At 31.1% G+C, this 16,670-nt stretch overlaps 1 protein-coding gene and 1 long non-coding RNA gene across 2 annotated transcripts; one reads left to right on the top strand and one right to left on the bottom strand.

Annotated features, from left to right (window-relative positions):
* Positions 1-253: 253 nt before the first annotated feature.
* Positions 254-5,351, bottom strand: LOC131596360 (uncharacterized). The gene is made up of 9 exons (XM_058868989.1): positions 4,952-5,351; positions 4,638-4,841; positions 3,324-3,381; positions 3,065-3,127; positions 2,892-2,967; positions 2,536-2,651; positions 904-993; positions 675-806; positions 254-563 (listed from the first exon to the last, which is right to left on the bottom strand). The coding sequence occupies exons 1-9, from the start codon at positions 5,287-5,289 to the stop codon at positions 429-431; spliced, it is 1,212 nt and encodes a 403-aa protein (XP_058724972.1). The 5' UTR covers positions 5,290-5,351; the 3' UTR covers positions 254-428.
* A 2,524-nt stretch (positions 5,352-7,875) lies between these two features.
* On the top strand, positions 7,876-10,221 carry LOC131600536 (uncharacterized). Its single transcript, XR_009283176.1, has 5 exons — positions 7,876-8,037; positions 8,169-8,207; positions 8,304-8,377; positions 8,479-8,551; positions 9,453-10,221. It is a non-coding gene; the product is annotated as an uncharacterized LOC131600536 (long non-coding RNA).
* The last annotated feature ends 6,449 nt before the right edge of the window (positions 10,222-16,670 follow it).

The raw sequence follows: 16,670 nt of genomic DNA, 5'->3' as shown, positions 1-16,670 counted from the left end.
ATATCTCGCATTTTAAAAGTCAATTTTGTTAGAATAAATTAAGTCAAACTCTAATTCTAATATAAACAAAATTCTCGTGTTTTATCTTTTTCTTATTATAAATTTGTTTACACTATTCGTTTATTATTCTATTGTTCGAAACTATTTTTTTTTATTGTCAAGTTTCTTAGTTGAACCTTTTAATTTTACATCAAGTACAATCTAATTAAAGGCTAGTAAGTAAATCTAGTGAATGTATAAAAAAGAAATAGAATAAGTAATGAATATAAAGAAATGCAATAAAGGAAGAAAGTAAATGGCAACAAGTACAATCTTAATAATGGTTGTTATCTTACACTAAGATTGTTTTCTACATTCTTGAATCATTAATGCACATATACACCATTTAAGTTTGTATTATGCAATGCAAATCTTCCTTAACTTGCACTTCAATCCTCAAAACGTTTGAACCAATCACTAATGGTTCTAGCAAGGATTCTAGTATCACTCACAGAAAGAGATTTAAGCCTTTGTGCAACAGCATCTGCTGGAGTATATAATTTACCCACTTGCCATCTTGGTTCCTGATTTCAGTGTGTAACAAACCACCAAGCAATGAAAAAGAAGCAAGACAAGAATTTAAATTAAGTGAAATATAAGGCTTTTATATGAAGGATTTTGCAGAAAAGTTTTACCTGGATGCATGGTGTGATGTGGTTACCACTCAATTCTACTTTTTCTACCGTTCCGCCAAACGACTCGACACGGGGCGTGAGTGTTTCTTCGAGAAGATTTGTCTCGTCAATTGTGTCGGAATTGAATTTTACCTAAAGAGACGAAAACAAAGAGAAAATCAGACAGAACTTGCCGATGCTATCCATCTATCAAAATTATACTTTTTGAGATATAGGGCATCAGACAAACCAGTAATGTGTGTTTGACATTGTATGATGTTTTAAAGCAGTCACGATTTTCTGATGGTGTCGGTTTGAACTCTGAGACTCCTTGTGTAACCTGATATATATACACATAAAGAAGAAATTATATACATACATATATAACCATAAACTTGAAAAAAGAGTGTGTTTTAAGTAGGGGTGGCAAAATGGATCTGGTTCCCTTTTTGATCTCCAAGGTTTTCCCTTTTTGTAATGAGTAGGAATCAAACTCATTACCTAGAATTGACAACACACACTGCACGCCAACCACTTGTGCTAGACACAAGCTTTTCCCTCTAACACATATGTTGGCTAAGCTATTGGGTTTTGAGTTTGAAATCCAATGCAAGGAAGGGTCATCAAATGTGGCTGCTTATGCCTTATCAAGGAGAGTTGGGGCAGAATTATTACCTTTGTTTCTGAGCATGCTAGTCTAGATCTGTTGGACTCCATTAAGCTATCTTGGCAAATGGATCCTCATCTCAAAACAATTATACAAGAGTTGCACGCTCCTCATTCTCACTCCAAGTTTTCTTGGATTAGAGAAGAATTGAGAAGGGAAAACTAGTAGTTTTGGTTCTAATCTTGATATCATAGCTTCCATTCTTAAATGGTTACATGACTCTGTTGTGGGAGGCCATTTTGGTAAGATGTCACTGCAAGTAGAGTCAAATCTTTGGTTTATTGGAAGGGTATGACAAAGGACATTGTCAATTATGTGAAAAAAGTGGAATATATCAGAAGAATAAACCTGATTTAGCTGCTTCTCCAGGCTTATTACAGCCATTGCCTATCCCTACTCTAGTTTGGAGTTCCATCAGCATGGAAACAGGTTATCTTTGTGGTAGTTGATAGGTTTAGCAAATATACTCATTTCATGGCATTGGCACACACTTATACTGCACTAGATGTTGCTCAATTATTTTTGGACAATGTATTCAAGCTCCATGACTTACCTGAGTCTATAACTAGTGACGAAGACCCTATTTTTCTTAGCTCATTTTGGGACGAAATTTTCATACTGCATGGTGTAGCTTTGAATAAATCTTCTGCTTATTACTCTCAGTCCGATGGCCAAACTGAGGTGGTCAACAAATGCTTGGAAACCTATTTGAGGTGCATGTGTTCAGACAAACCTACTCAACGGTATAAGTGGTTATCCTTAGCTGAATGGTGGTATAATACTAACTATCATTCTTCCATTCACACAACTCCATTTGAGGTTGTGTATGGCCGGCCACCTCCCATTCACCTAATAAGCTGATAAACACAGAAGTGACCGTGTGTTTTCTGTGGGAGATTGTGTTTATCTCAAGCTCCAACCTTACTGGTAGTTATCTATGAAATCACATTTATATATCCGTTGTAACCATCGGCAATGATATACTAATATTGATCAACAAACCTTCTTTTTTTTTCTCAACTCTCATATCCTCCTTTGATTCTTAATCATCGAGTAGTATTCTTAAGTTAACAACTTGCTATTCTTGGTTTAGACTTGGGGAATTACCGGATTTACTATCCCTATTATCCAAAAGATTGGTATCTACCAACATACTACCAGTTACTTATTGAAATAAATAGCATCATATAATCTCCAAAATCGACAGTACTATACCTCATTAAATACTAAAGGCAGCTGATCAACAAATTTAGTTAAAGAATTCAGAACTTCCTGCTCGCTTTCCTGCAGAACTGATCCGACAGTATCCAGCATCATCTTCCATGCATCTCCTACACAGGTTAAAGATGACATGCATAATCATTATACAAATATAGATACATAAATCCTTATAGTTAATCTAACTTTAGAGGAGCCTGATGCAAAGTTAATATGTTTCGTAATCTAACAAATTTAGCAATGACGACAAAGCTTCTTTTTGCAAATCGTTGGTAGTTGGAGGAGTGAGATAGTTTATAAAGCCAAAAGCCAAAGTGTGCAAAATTTCAAAAGGAGCGCAAACTGAGGGGTACCTTGTGCATTTCTAGCTATTGATAGAATAGGATTTGCTTCCACAACCGGCATCATCTGGCTGACTGCAGGACCCAACTGCAGGACATCAATCATTTTGTTAAAGTAGCCTGTAATGAAGTCTCTTGGATAACTAACAGTATTAGCATTTAACAAATGTGAAAGTTGTTAATACCTGCTCAAAGTAAGGAACCGCCTCTGTCGCTGGTCTGTTGTTGTAAGCGATTACAGCATTTGCCTTTCATAAGAGATACATATCTTTTCATCACATTCCTTGAATTGATATTAACTATATAAGTTTTATTAAAGAAAATAAAACTTTATAACATGCATTATACTTCCACAAACTAAAATATGCATTATGCCACAACCTTTATGTGTATAGATAAATGCACTCTTGTGTTGTATTCTAGCATAAGGAAAAATAACCGAACCTTGGGTAATTTCTCAGAAAATAAGCTTCCTATGAGTACTTGAAGAAGTGCACCATTGCTACAAATTGAAAACAAAAAACAAGGAAAACTGTTACTAGACCTTAATTCCAATAAGATTGGTAAAGCCCCGACACAGACACATACATCAAACACTACAATAACATTGTACCGCTATACCTATAACAACACAAGTCCCCTCAACTTTAACTCCCTAAGAGGGGACTCACCAGAACCCTGGAGGTTACTCCAAAAGGGATGGGCGAGGTTGGATCCCCCTCAAATATGGTCGGATAAGGTTGTCAAGATCGAGATCTTACCTAAGATTGGGAGAGAATAACAAAATCGTAAAATATAAAATCGTAGTTAAGATCGGAAGATCCTACTCAATTGTTTATGTAAGATCGAGAGGGGATAACAAGATCGTAAAACATAAGATCGCAACAATAATCGTAAGATCCTACTAAAATGAAAATATAATAGCATATATTTTAAGTATTTTTACTTCATATATGTTAGTAGACAAGTGTATTTGTGAGAAAATGACTCTTTTTCATATTCTTCAGACATATGATTGATGTTTTATTGAACATTTGTTAATGTTTAGACATTAGGGACATAATTGGCCAACTACTAGGATTATCATAAGTCAAGTAGTTAAAACAAACCCTTCACCCTAAATCTAAAACTTCATTTCAAAAGACGCGCATTCATCTCCGCCGAACCGTAGTTGTTGAGCCTCCGCATCTTGTCATCCTTCTCACTTTTTAATGTTGGTGGTCGGAAAACGGCCAATCATGGCCGAAGCTGGCAAAGTTTGCACAAAATCAATGATTTTACAAGGTTTTTTTCACAATTTGGCTACAACACGCGATTCTACTTAAGATCCGGATCGTTGGGGGTGAGTGAGATCGTAAAATCTTAAGATTTTAAGATCTAGATCGAGATCTTGACAACCACAGAAGAGCTCGCCATTACAATTGAATGAGCACTCTCCCTTTACTATTTGACCAGCTCAAAATTGGCTGGCCGACCTCATCTGACCAGTTTCGCCGACTCAACATTGAGTCAGATAAGGATTTACAGACTATAAACATCAATAACCGGAGCTTTACCGATTCCACTGTCAGTGAAGCTACAATTAGGGTGTACTTTTCAAGTACATACACCAACACGTCGACCATTAATAATTTGAAAAAAATGAAATAAGTGGATGCAACTGCATGTTTGGTGTCAGACACAAAACACATCTTCAATCCAAAAATATCTGTGACACGGTATTACATACTAAACAAAACAATCCACCTAAGGACATACCTATGGCCAACAGAGAAAAGAGGAAGATCTCCAAGCTGAGCAGGCGACAAATTGAATTGAGGCAACCCAGATGTGAGGATTGTATCCAAACAAGTATGAAATCTCTCATACACTTGTTTAGCAGCTAGAGAATGATCAAATGTCACATTGTAAGGCACCACAACAACCAGAAACCCTTCCTTAGCCAATAACTCAACCAAATAGCTACAATTTGCAACAACAACAAAAAAACGTATAAAATTATACAACTTCAATGAAAAAGAATCAAACTTTACATTGAAAAAACAAAAGGGTAAGAAAGAAAATAACAATACCCATAAGTAAGTTGAGGAATAGCTCCAATGAAAGCACCACCAATGAATTTGATTATAGCCCTAGGTTTGGTGTTCGTAGGTGGTGGAATCACAAGACAAGATTCCAAGGTTGTGTAAATCTTGCTATTAATTCTGGTTGTGTTTCTTCCAACATAGTTATCAGAAGCTATGTTTGAAGTACCTGACACCATCTTAGAAGACATAGACTGAGGTTGAAATTGGAAACATTTGTGGAATAAACAACCATTTAGGTTTTGGTGTCTGAATCCATGAAACACAGACAGATACTTAGTATTCTTCGAAGATAATGTGAAGTTGAAATTTGAGAAAGTTGCCATTTCTGTTGTGAAATGAAACCAACCAAGAACAGTGTTGGGTTATAGAATTTTAAATTATTGTGGAAAATAAAGTTATGTATTAATTTATTTGTTTATAACTTTTGTGTTGTAGATTTGTCCCTGTGTCTAATTTTTAAATTTATTAATTATTATTGTTATTGGATGTTGCAAAAGTTGGTCTATATTTGGCCACGATTTGAGGCTTCTCCATGTTGTTTGAAATTCTATGTTTCTCAAAAAAAAAATAATAATCATTTTATTGTGCGGGTTATATTATATATACGTTTTCTAGCTTAATTATAGGAACTTTATTGCGTATAAAAAAGGATTTTGTTAAACAAATAAATTAATCATGCACTATTTCTATCTTAGTATCATAGCACTTTCTTGAAGGTTTTGGATCCAATCTTCCATAACTATCTACTATGGAAGTCACTAGTTCATACATTAATTAGAAGTTGCAAACTTGATAGTTGCATAATAAGAGCAGAATTTTGTCACCACAAATGATATAATTAAGAAAGTCATTCTAAAATATGAATAATGGATTGTTCTAGGCAAAAATTGATGTGAAATTAAAATATAATAACGTACTAATATGCAATGGAGGTAATATTCTCCTCATTTATAAAAACTTTGAAAATCAACAATAAAAATAAGATAGAAAATCGAACAAATAAATGCACACAAAAAAACTAATATTTTAACGAAGAAAATCTCTCAATATGAGAGTAAAAATCACGAGTCATCTAGACCAAAGAAATAGTCCAACTATAATCTAATAAAAGTATAAGAAAGTCTCAAAGTGATTCACAAACTACTGCTAGCAACCACAAATCACAAAGTAAACTATTTTACAAATAAGAATCAAAAAAACTTTACCAAAATCTGCAGCTTCAGTGCGAAGCAGATATCTCTCAGTTCAAACCTTGTTTTAAAATTTTGAACGGTCAATAGTTAGATTCAGGTGTTGCGAATCTGCCCTCCAAATTTGAGCTCGATCTGATGGTTAAGGAGTCCGGGATCGTTGATTTAGTGAGACTAGTTGCAAAAAAATAGGAATAGGTTTCTCTCCTCTTTTCTCTCTTTTGAACCCTTATATCCTCTCTATCTTTTCCAACTTTAAATTAATCCTCTCCACTTAAATAAGTGAGACAAATGAACTATTCATATTTGAGTCTTTCTCCACATAGGAAGGGAGCCCATACCCCACAAAAATCTCTTAGGGTGGCTAAGGAAATCAAAGATCCTTGACATTGTAACTAAGAAAGTCAATCCAAAATATGAATAATGGATTGCTCGTGGCAAAAATCTCTTAGGGTGGCTAAGGAAATCCACGACTATTGATATTGTAATATAGTGTTGCATTGTGTAATATAGTGTTGCATTGTAATATAGAAAGTTAAGAACAATTTATCTCAAATTAGTATTTCACAATAGTTTCAAATGAGAGATGAAGATCGACCAGTATCTTATAAAAATGAAGAACCTTGTTGATAAAATGAAGTTGACTGGATCACTAATCTCTAATGCAAACTTGATGATCCAAACATTGAATGACCTAGTTGCTGAATATAATCCAACATCGGTAAACCTAACTAACCAAATCAAGCTTAGTTGGATTCATTTATAAGCTCAACTATTGGCATTTGAAGCAAAATAGAACAATTCAACAATTTTAGTAATCTCTTGATGAACACATTTGTCGACAAGACTGGTTTCAAAGGCAACAAACCTAGAACATGAGACAACTAAAGAGGCTTTAGCTTTGGATGAGGTAGAGGAAGATGTGTGTAACAAGAGTGACCACACTACAGTGTAACTCTTATATTGCTATTATAAGTCATGCATAGTCTCAAGTCAATATGATGAGGATAACAAGTAAGGAAATCACAGTGTTTTCATAGTCTGGCCCTATTATAGAACTTTGATAGTGGATTTTGCAATATAGAACTTGTCAAAATAAATATACAAAAATTCGGGTCTACCCATTTGAATAATGAGTATCCCAATACCCAAAAAACGTACAAAAATTTAAAAAAGACTTATCTAATGAATATCAACTCAACTTTTAAATCACATAAATTATGAACAAATAACTTTTTTCCTATTAAAATAGGTAAGTTTCCTAAACTAACCTCATAGGTTATGTTCAGATTGATAAAATATAACGGAACATAACGAAATAAAACCTAATGGAATAGAATGAAATATAGTTTTCACTCTATTATTTGAATATTCAATTATTTGAATATTCATTGCATACACCAATAATAAGATAAAAAAATAAATAAAAAATAAAAGATGAAATTGAATGATCCACTGGATCCATTATTCAAAAATGCCTAATGTTCACCTATGTTTGACCCACAAATATCCATAATCCATTTTTAGTTAATACTCTTTCTTTTTTTATTAAATATGGTTTTGAGAAGAAAAAAAATTACCAAAATTTATTAATATTTTTATTATGTTTCTAAATATTGTTGATTTTGTATTTTCCATTTTTTAAATTTATCTTCTTTTTATTATAAATAAAATATAGTTTAAAAAAATGTATTAAAAGTGTAAGTAGAACTATGGAATTAGAAGCGCGAACCAACCGAAAGTGGTTAAACCTAAAAACGTGATACGGCCAGCCTGAGTTGTTCTGCATCTGATATCGCATCCGGCGTCGCCATCCAGCCACACCGCTCCTGCTCCTTGCGTTGTGTATGTTTGTCGCCTTCGTTCCTCTTCCTTATTAAGGTGTGTTTGTGTCCGAAACTGTGTAGCTATATAGCACCGACACTTTTGAAAAATGCGTTTTTGTGTGAGTGTTTGTGTCCGAAACTGACAACAATATTTTTTATTATGTTTAATTTATTCATCTTCTTAAGTTAGTATTGGTGTCTACGTGGCAGTGTCGGTAATTTCTGGTAAGATGCCAATGTCTCTTATTAGATTTTCACATTGATTATATACAGTTTCAGCATGATTGCATGTTAAGCCAAACTGTTCCCTTGGTAATTCAGGTTTTGCTCTTCAATTATTGTATACCAATGGAGCCTGCAAAATTTGACCCAAGACACTCGGGAGAGCTGTTGAAGTATACCTCTTATCTATTTTTTTTCGTGTTTTTCGGAATGTGATTTTTCTGCTATGAGCTATTTTTTAAATTGCTTTCTATTCTATGTTTCTGGTGAATAGGCATATGGATAAGCAGAATGAGGTCCTTATGGAAGCATACAGATCAATGTTGCATGAATTGCAAAAACTTCAGGTTCTTATATCTCCTATGCATTACTCATCGACGCCTCTGAAAAAATGTGTGTCTATGTCAGTGTCCGTGCCTGAAACCGACACCGATATTTGTGATTACATTTGATTTATTCATTTTTTCAAATTATTGACCGTATCGACGTATCAGTGTCGTGTCATATTTCCGGTGTCTGTGCTTCATAATACTCCCTGCTTTATTCTCCTATTAGTCTATTAGTTTAAGAAAAGGCTATGTTGTAAAGCTAACTATGGTATCAAGAAAAATGATATTTTTAGAATCTGATTTTATTTCATGAATGAGAATTCAACATCTCATAATTTTGGCTCATTCGATGTCAATCTTTTGAAACATTATAATTCTGCACATTGATTGATTCATCGGCTCTTTGTATGATTTCTCTTATGGTCGAGATTGAGATGCTTATATCACAATTAGGCGATTCATTTATCTTTGAAATATGATTCTAAGCTTGTGGTAAATTTCATTATTCCATGGAACTAGTAGACCACCTCATTCCAGTCGCTTGCTGTAAATGTTTCTCTCATTTTGATTATTAATATAGTTGTCTGATATATCTTCTGTATGATATGTTTATGACACATTTTAACATATGTTTATGATTTCATTTGTTATCTTTCCATTGCCTTAGTTACAAATATGTTTACTCAACGAATGCTGAGTGGAGAACCTATAAATAATGGTTGTTTTTTTGCTCTAACTCTAAGCTGCTTCATACTACAATGTATACAGGACATGTTTCTTTTCTTTTATTTGTTGTGTATCAATACTCAATAAATAACTAGAGTCATACTTTTCTGTGGTGATTATAATTTCGAACAAGTAAATCACATGACACCTACAAAAACTTGAATCTCCTAAGTTTTGAAGTTCTGGTTGTTAGGTGGAAGAAGAGATGCTTATGCGCAAGCTTTACGAAGTTGTCCGTCCACGGTCTCAATAAACAAGTTAAACGCTGTCAACTTTATCTCAGATTCTCAGTTGCCAACCTATGTATATGATATTCCTGAAATATGTCCACAAACGTTTTGTGCAGTTTAAGTTTTGTGCAGAATGAAGACAACTCCAACGCTTCCCATGATAGTGTTGGAGCTGAACTGTTCGATTATAGAGTCAATACAAGAAAAAAAGATCAAGATGGGCTAATTTTCTCATAGATTTGGTTTATGACCAAAGTGTGTTATATGCTTGTATTGAATATACAATCATGTAACCCATATAGAAAAAACAAAAGTACCAAAGAAAAATAAAAGGAAGTAGATCAATGTTTGATATTAGTGATGTATATAATCTCTATTTTAAAGAAGTTTAAATATATCGGGGGTTCTCAGAAATATTCTATTATTCAATTTTAGTTTCTATAAATTTTTCTTTCAACAAATTGTCCTTCTAAAATTTTTCGCCCTCTATTTTGTTTTATGCACTCTATTTGCTCTAACGGAAGCTAACGTAGCACGTCACGTATCATGCCACATTATTTAAAGTCAACAGTTTGCTTGACTGCAAAACCTCCCTAAATTTAGTGATCTTTTTCATGCTCTTCTTCTTTTAGCCCCAATTTCCACCTGAATAAAATTGTTACAGCCTAAGTCTCCATTCAGTCCATTAGATTATGTTCACAAAATCCTCTTATGTTATAGGACAATGATACTTACAAGAGCTTCTTACAATGCTATGGTCCCTGCTTCCTTTGTGGAGTTGTAAATTGTGATAATACCACCACCTTTGTGCCTATGACAACACCAAAGAGTGTCTGTGTCTCACATCTTACTACAAGTTTCTCTACCAAATTGATTTTATTCTTAATTACCTTCATGCTTGAAACAGTTGAAAAGGTTGCCATAATATTAGTTTGTGTTATTCTCAGTATGTAGCCATAATATTAGTTGAAGGTTTAACTTATGCATAACTGCACTCTTTGAAGACCATGTATGCATTAATTTCTTACAGTTATTACTAGATGTACTCAAAATATTACTAGATGTCCTGCAAAATAGCCAACGTTTAAGAAATATGTAATGTAACTTAATACCATTACATTTTTATTTTGTCGTTGTGGTGCTTTATAGAGACTAAAATCTGATTTTAAGTTATTTATATGAACGAAAAATATATTTAACCTTTTAAAAAATATATCCATAATGTCATGATGTAATTAGTTGTGGTTTGATATGTATAATTTTAAGAGTTATATTTAACATGGTAAATTGATCATGATAAAATTTTGTACTTTTCTCTATCATGGGTTCCTAAATTTTATTTGACAGATTTGTTGCTTGCAATCTGTATTTTTATTTTAGGTTTAGCGTTTACTAATCCGTAATATTTTCGACTGCGACAGGTTGCATCAGAGTAGGTTCTCCTATTTCTTTTTGTAGCTTGATCAATCATTGGAGATCAACCAGTGACCAAAGTAGATCTTGAGAGAATTATCACGGCTTTTACCACGGCTCTAACTGCTTTAAGTAAATAGGTGGTGACTTTAGCAACTCACGTGAACAATGCCAACAACGGAAATCAAACAAGCTCATATAAGCCCCTCGTGAGAGGGACTTGGAGTCTCGCCAGACATGCTCATCTAAACGCCTCGCCTAAGGGACTTAATGTCTCGTCAGACAGGCTCATCTAAACGTCTTGCCTGAGGGACTTAGAGTCTCATCAGACAACCTCATCCAAGTGTCTCTCCTAAGGTGCTTAACTTAGAGTTTCATTAGAATGGATCATCCAAGTGTCTTGCTTAAGGGATTTGACTAAGATTCTTATTGGACAGACTCATCTAAACGTCTCGCCTGATGGACTTAGAATCTCGTCAGACAGGTTCATCCAAGCGTCTCACCTAAGGGACTCGACTAAGAGTCTCATCAAACAATCTCATATAAACTTCTCGCCTGAGGGACTTAGAGTCTCATCAGACAGGCTCATCCAAGTGTCTTACGTAAGATACTCGACTTAGAGTCTCATTATACAGGCTCATCCAAGTGTCTCGCTTGAGGGACTTGACTAAGAGTCTAATAAATTCATATAAACGCATTGTCTAATAGACTTAGGGTCTCATCAGACAGGCTCACCAAAGTGTCTCGCCTTAGGGACTCGACTAAGAGTTTCGTCAGATAGGCTCATCTAAATACCTCGCCGAGGGACTTAGAGTCTCCTCAGATAGACTCATTTAAACGAATCGTTTGGGGGACTTATAGTCTTATCAAACAGGCTCATCCAAATGTCTCGCCTGAGGGACATAAAGTCTCATCAAGTGGACTTATCTGAGTGCATTGCCCACATGTTTATGCTCACTAACGCAAAGTCAATTAAGCAATTTGCCCTTTACCAAGCCCTTGCGCTTGAGAGAATGTGTAATGGTGAAACTATAAGTCTCTCAGGTGAGACATGATCATGTCGCACACGAGGGGATGACATCGCCCGCGACATGCCCCACTCGCTCAAGATAGGAAAATAAGGGTTTGATTCGATTTCGAGAAAATCTGATGCCCAAACAAATAAAAAATATATGAATTGGTTTGGATTGGATTTGCGCATTTTTGTGATAAAGTCCAAACCAAACCGAAAAATAACAGGTTGGTTTAGGTTGAATTGATTGGATACATTAAAACAAATGTGCAAAAATATTTTTAAGAAATATCTAATTTACATCAACTAATTTTCTATAATAATATCAAATTCTTAAATTTTCATTTCTCCATATAGGTTGTGAATGTCACAAACAACATTTAATTTTTTCTCCTTTAAATTGAATATCTTATACTAGTTTCTATGATAATTATCATATAAATTATATGAATTAATATGGTTGGTTTGGGTGGACGAGATCGCCGGTAGAATTTTGGAGATTTGTTGTCCAGACCAATTAACATCGGGTTTCATTGATTTGGTTCGATTTTTTCCGAACTAAGAAAATGTCCGACCCAAATACCATGATTTGGTTTGAATTCTAGTTTTGTTCGAATTTGTCCGAAGCAATGAACACTCTAAAGAAAAACATGGAAAGTGACTTGTCTTAGTCAAGGATAATGCAGAAAATGAGTCAATGAATATAACCCACGTCTCCTTGGAAAATTGGAATTCAAAAATAACATACTTACAAAAAAGTTAGACTCATACTTAAAAATAAGATCAATGCTTTCGAAAATGTTAGACTCATACTTAAAAATAAATCTATGAAAGACTAAACGCCAAATTTTAATTTTAATATTTTTATCATAACTTATAAAAATCATTTAAACACTTGAAACCATTTAAGATATTTTTGTTGTTAATGTTTAATCTTAATTTTAAATTTGCTATGAAGTTAAGAAATATGTTAGTTGTCATCAATGAACTAGGATTAATATACTAAGGAAAATGTTGTCAACTAAAAAGGCACCAAAATTTGGACAGTCTATATTCTTAACAAATATTCATCCTTGGAAGTCAAGAATCAAACCTCGAAAAAGGATACTAAGTTATATTATTATTAATTATATCCCAAAAATAAAGTTATGTTTTTATTAATAAGACTTTGACTTGTTTGTTATAAAATTTAAAAAATCGCTTTTATTATTTTAATAGTGATTTTTAAAGATTTTTTATAAAAATATTTTTAAAATCTATTTTGTTTGTTACTTTCAAATATTCAATCAAAATCTTTTAACTCATAAAATCTACTTAATCTAAATCCAAGGTTGTCATGATGGCAACCTTGAAACCCTAACGCTTATATGGCATGATTTTAGCACCTTTAAACACAACCCTAATCTATGTGGCATAATTTTAAAATTTTCAATTTTTATATACCAATTCTTTTTAACAATATTATTAAAACTATTGTTCTAACCACTAATTTATCTCTAACATTAAAAATAAATAAATAATAATAATAATAAACAAAATAATGATAATAATCATAAAAATAATAATGATAATAATAATAACTAGAATAATTATAATTATAATTATAATTAAAATAATAATATTAAAAATAATAATAAACAAAATAATAATAATAATAATATAATTATATCATTACATTTTTAATATTATAATAGAAAACGAAAATTTAATCAAATATTTTATTACTAAATATATTTTTTTTAAAACTGTGGAATATTATCTCACCATTTTTTTAAGTTCTTAAATTTTTCAATTTTTATATACCAATTTTTTTAACAATATTATTAAAACCATTGTTGTAACCACTAACTTATCTCTACATTAAAAATAAATAATAATAATAATAATAATAACAATAATAAACAAAATAATAATAATAATAATAATAATAATAATAATAATAATAATAAAAATAATAATGATAATGATAATAATAATAACCAGAATAATTATAATTATAATTATAATTAAAATAATAATAATAAAAGTAATAATAATAATAATAATATTAATAATATAATTATATCATTACATTTTTAATATTATAATAGAAAACAAAAATTTTATCAAATTTTTTATTACTAAATATATATTTTTAAAAACTGTGGAATATTATCTCACCATTTTTTAAGTCATTAATTAATTAATTTTATAAAAAAAATATTTCTAATGTCATTAATTTTTAAAAAATATCCAAACTATTATTATAAACGATTAATAATATTTTTTTTTTTTTGGCTTTATACCACCGGTTTAGTCCGGTTCGGGGGCGAGTTCTGGCATCAAGTGGTTCCATCCCCCTCCCGATCGCAGTTGCGGGGGATCGAACCGTGGTTCTCCCTACCAAGTCCAGCGCCAATCACCACTGGACCAACTAACGATTGGTAACGATTAATAATATTTTATTTAGCCATATTTTAACATTTAGTGTGACAATTATAATTATTGCATTTAAAAAAATAATAATAGCCACGTAAATGGTCCAATAACTCCATTCGTTTTGGAAATATAATTATTGACATTTAGTTTTCTTATAATAACTCCTTTTCTATCTATTAATTAGTTTTATTAAAACGTACTACTCCGTTACTATCCGTTTTCATATCATAAAGTCATTTTTAATCTATTAATTATTTTAAGAAAATCAACCACGTCATTACTCTCCATCAGTTTTATTTCATATTGCATTTAAAAAAATAATAATAACCACGTAAATGGTCCAATAACTCCATTCGTTTTGGAAATATAATTATTGACATTTAGTTTTCTTATAATAACTCCTTTTTTATCCATTAATTAGTTTTAATAAAACGTATTATATTCTCCTTATAAATAATCGATCCTTATTATCTTATTTCATCTCAATCACAACTCATGTCATTGAATCTCACATATGATTCCCTTATTATGCTATTTTATCTCAAACACAATATTTACATTTTATTATGTTATTTCATCTCAATCACAATATTTACTTTTCATGTTAATCTCTAAATCACAATCTTTACTTCTCATGCCATTAAATCTCAAGTATAATTTACTTATATCATTGGTACTTCTCATACCACTAAATTAGTATAATTTACTTATACCATTGGTTATAAAAAATATTAATTTAAAAGTAGATACATGAGAGATGGTGGCAGCAACGACGGCATAATGTAAAAAAATTGGTTTAAAAGTAAATACGTGAGAAATGGTGGGTGACAATGATGGCAGAAGAGGGGTACATACTCCTTATTTTTGTATGCCTTATTTACTACTAATATTTGTTAATTCTTAATTTTAGAAATGATGGGTGGCAATGATGAGAGAAGAAGGGTATAAACTCCTTATTTTTGTATGCTTTGATTTCAATATTTATTAATATTTGTTAATTCTTGATTTTTTTTGTAGGTATAAATTTTGAAACATTATAAAATATATTTAAAAAAATTGTTGATAAATTGGATTGTGAAAGATTGAGGAGGGTTAGAAGATACAAATTTATTTTGTTTGTTCAATTTTATAATATGCTAAGTCTTTTTAATTTTATTGATGTTTATTAATTTTTTATTATTTGTTTATAGGTACTGTCTTATATATAATATATTATATTTTGTCCCTTAAAAAAAGATTTAAAATTTTTTTACATCTCTTTCGATCAATGTTGAAAACCTGGCAACGGCGGGACTAGAAGACTATTACTCAATACAAATGATATTAATTAATTACAATTTTATTTACTAAAACTATGAGTTAACATTTTTAATGACATTTATGGTCCTAATAATTATGATTGCATATATAAATGTATTAATTAATTACAATTTTATTTACTAAAACTGTGAGTTATCATTTTTAATGAAAATTATGGTCCTAATAATTATGATTGCATATATAAATGTATTGATGCACATATTTTACATAGTTGTAGTATACAATTTAGTCGTAGACCTTAATTTTTTTGCTCCAGACACCTCTTATATGGTACATATATACTTTTTGATTTTCTATTATCTCTTAAATGTGTAATCTTATTTGAGAGAACTTTGGGTCATCCGGAAAATAAAAGACATCTTATTTGAAAACATTAAAAAAGTCATCCGAAATATAAAATACATCTTATTTGAAAACACTAAAATTATCCACATCCTCTGCGAAGACAAATCAAACTGCATATTTCATGGTAAAAATCGCATCCACTAACAACGATATTTTATTTTATACATCAATTGAATCCTATAAATTATATTATTTTGATTTGTATTATAATTTTTTAATTTTAATTTTAATTTCTATTAATATGATAATAATTATTAACTATCTCTAAATATCCTTAAAATTAAATAATTATTTACGAAAAATAAAATTGTAAAATAAAATGTAGTTGTAAGTCATAATTGATTTAGTTTTAATTTACTAAACTATTTAAGAGTTACGTAATGATAAAGTATTTGATTTATTATAATATTCAAGTAATATGTACTATAAATAATTAATTTATTTTGTTAAATGGAAGAGAAATATGAGGACTAATTTAAATTTTTTATCATAAAATTATATTTAAGAATCTAAATATCACTATTTAATAATAAATTTTAGAATTACCAATGTCTATAAAATTGAAAAAAAAAAACTCTTTAATGTTTCATTTTAATTTTCATAATTATTTTTTCTTTAATTTAATTATTGATGTGAATATAATTAATTTATTAATATGATTATATAAAGTTTT

This window comes from Vicia villosa, linkage group LG4, assembly GCF_029867415.1.
Source record: "Vicia villosa cultivar HV-30 ecotype Madison, WI linkage group LG4, Vvil1.0, whole genome shotgun sequence".
Taxonomy (NCBI): Eukaryota; Viridiplantae; Streptophyta; class Magnoliopsida; order Fabales; family Fabaceae; genus Vicia; species Vicia villosa.
The sequence above is the reverse complement of the archived record's forward strand: the minus strand, read 5'-3'. Positions and strand labels throughout refer to the sequence as shown.

Bases quoted from the DNA above. Each gene is read 5' to 3' on its own strand.
- LOC131596360 (XM_058868989.1), bottom strand. From the start codon at position 5,289: ATGGCAACTTTCTCAAATTTCAACTTCACATTATCTTCGAAGAATACT. The intron at 3,128-3,323 runs GTTCGGTTATTT...CTCTTATGAAAG, and splicing joins TTTCTGAGAAATTACCCAAG to GCAAATGCTGTAATCGCTTA. The intron at 2,652-2,891 runs GTACCCCTCAGT...TAACCTGTGTAG, and splicing joins AATAGCTAGAAATGCACAAG to GAGATGCATGGAAGATGATG.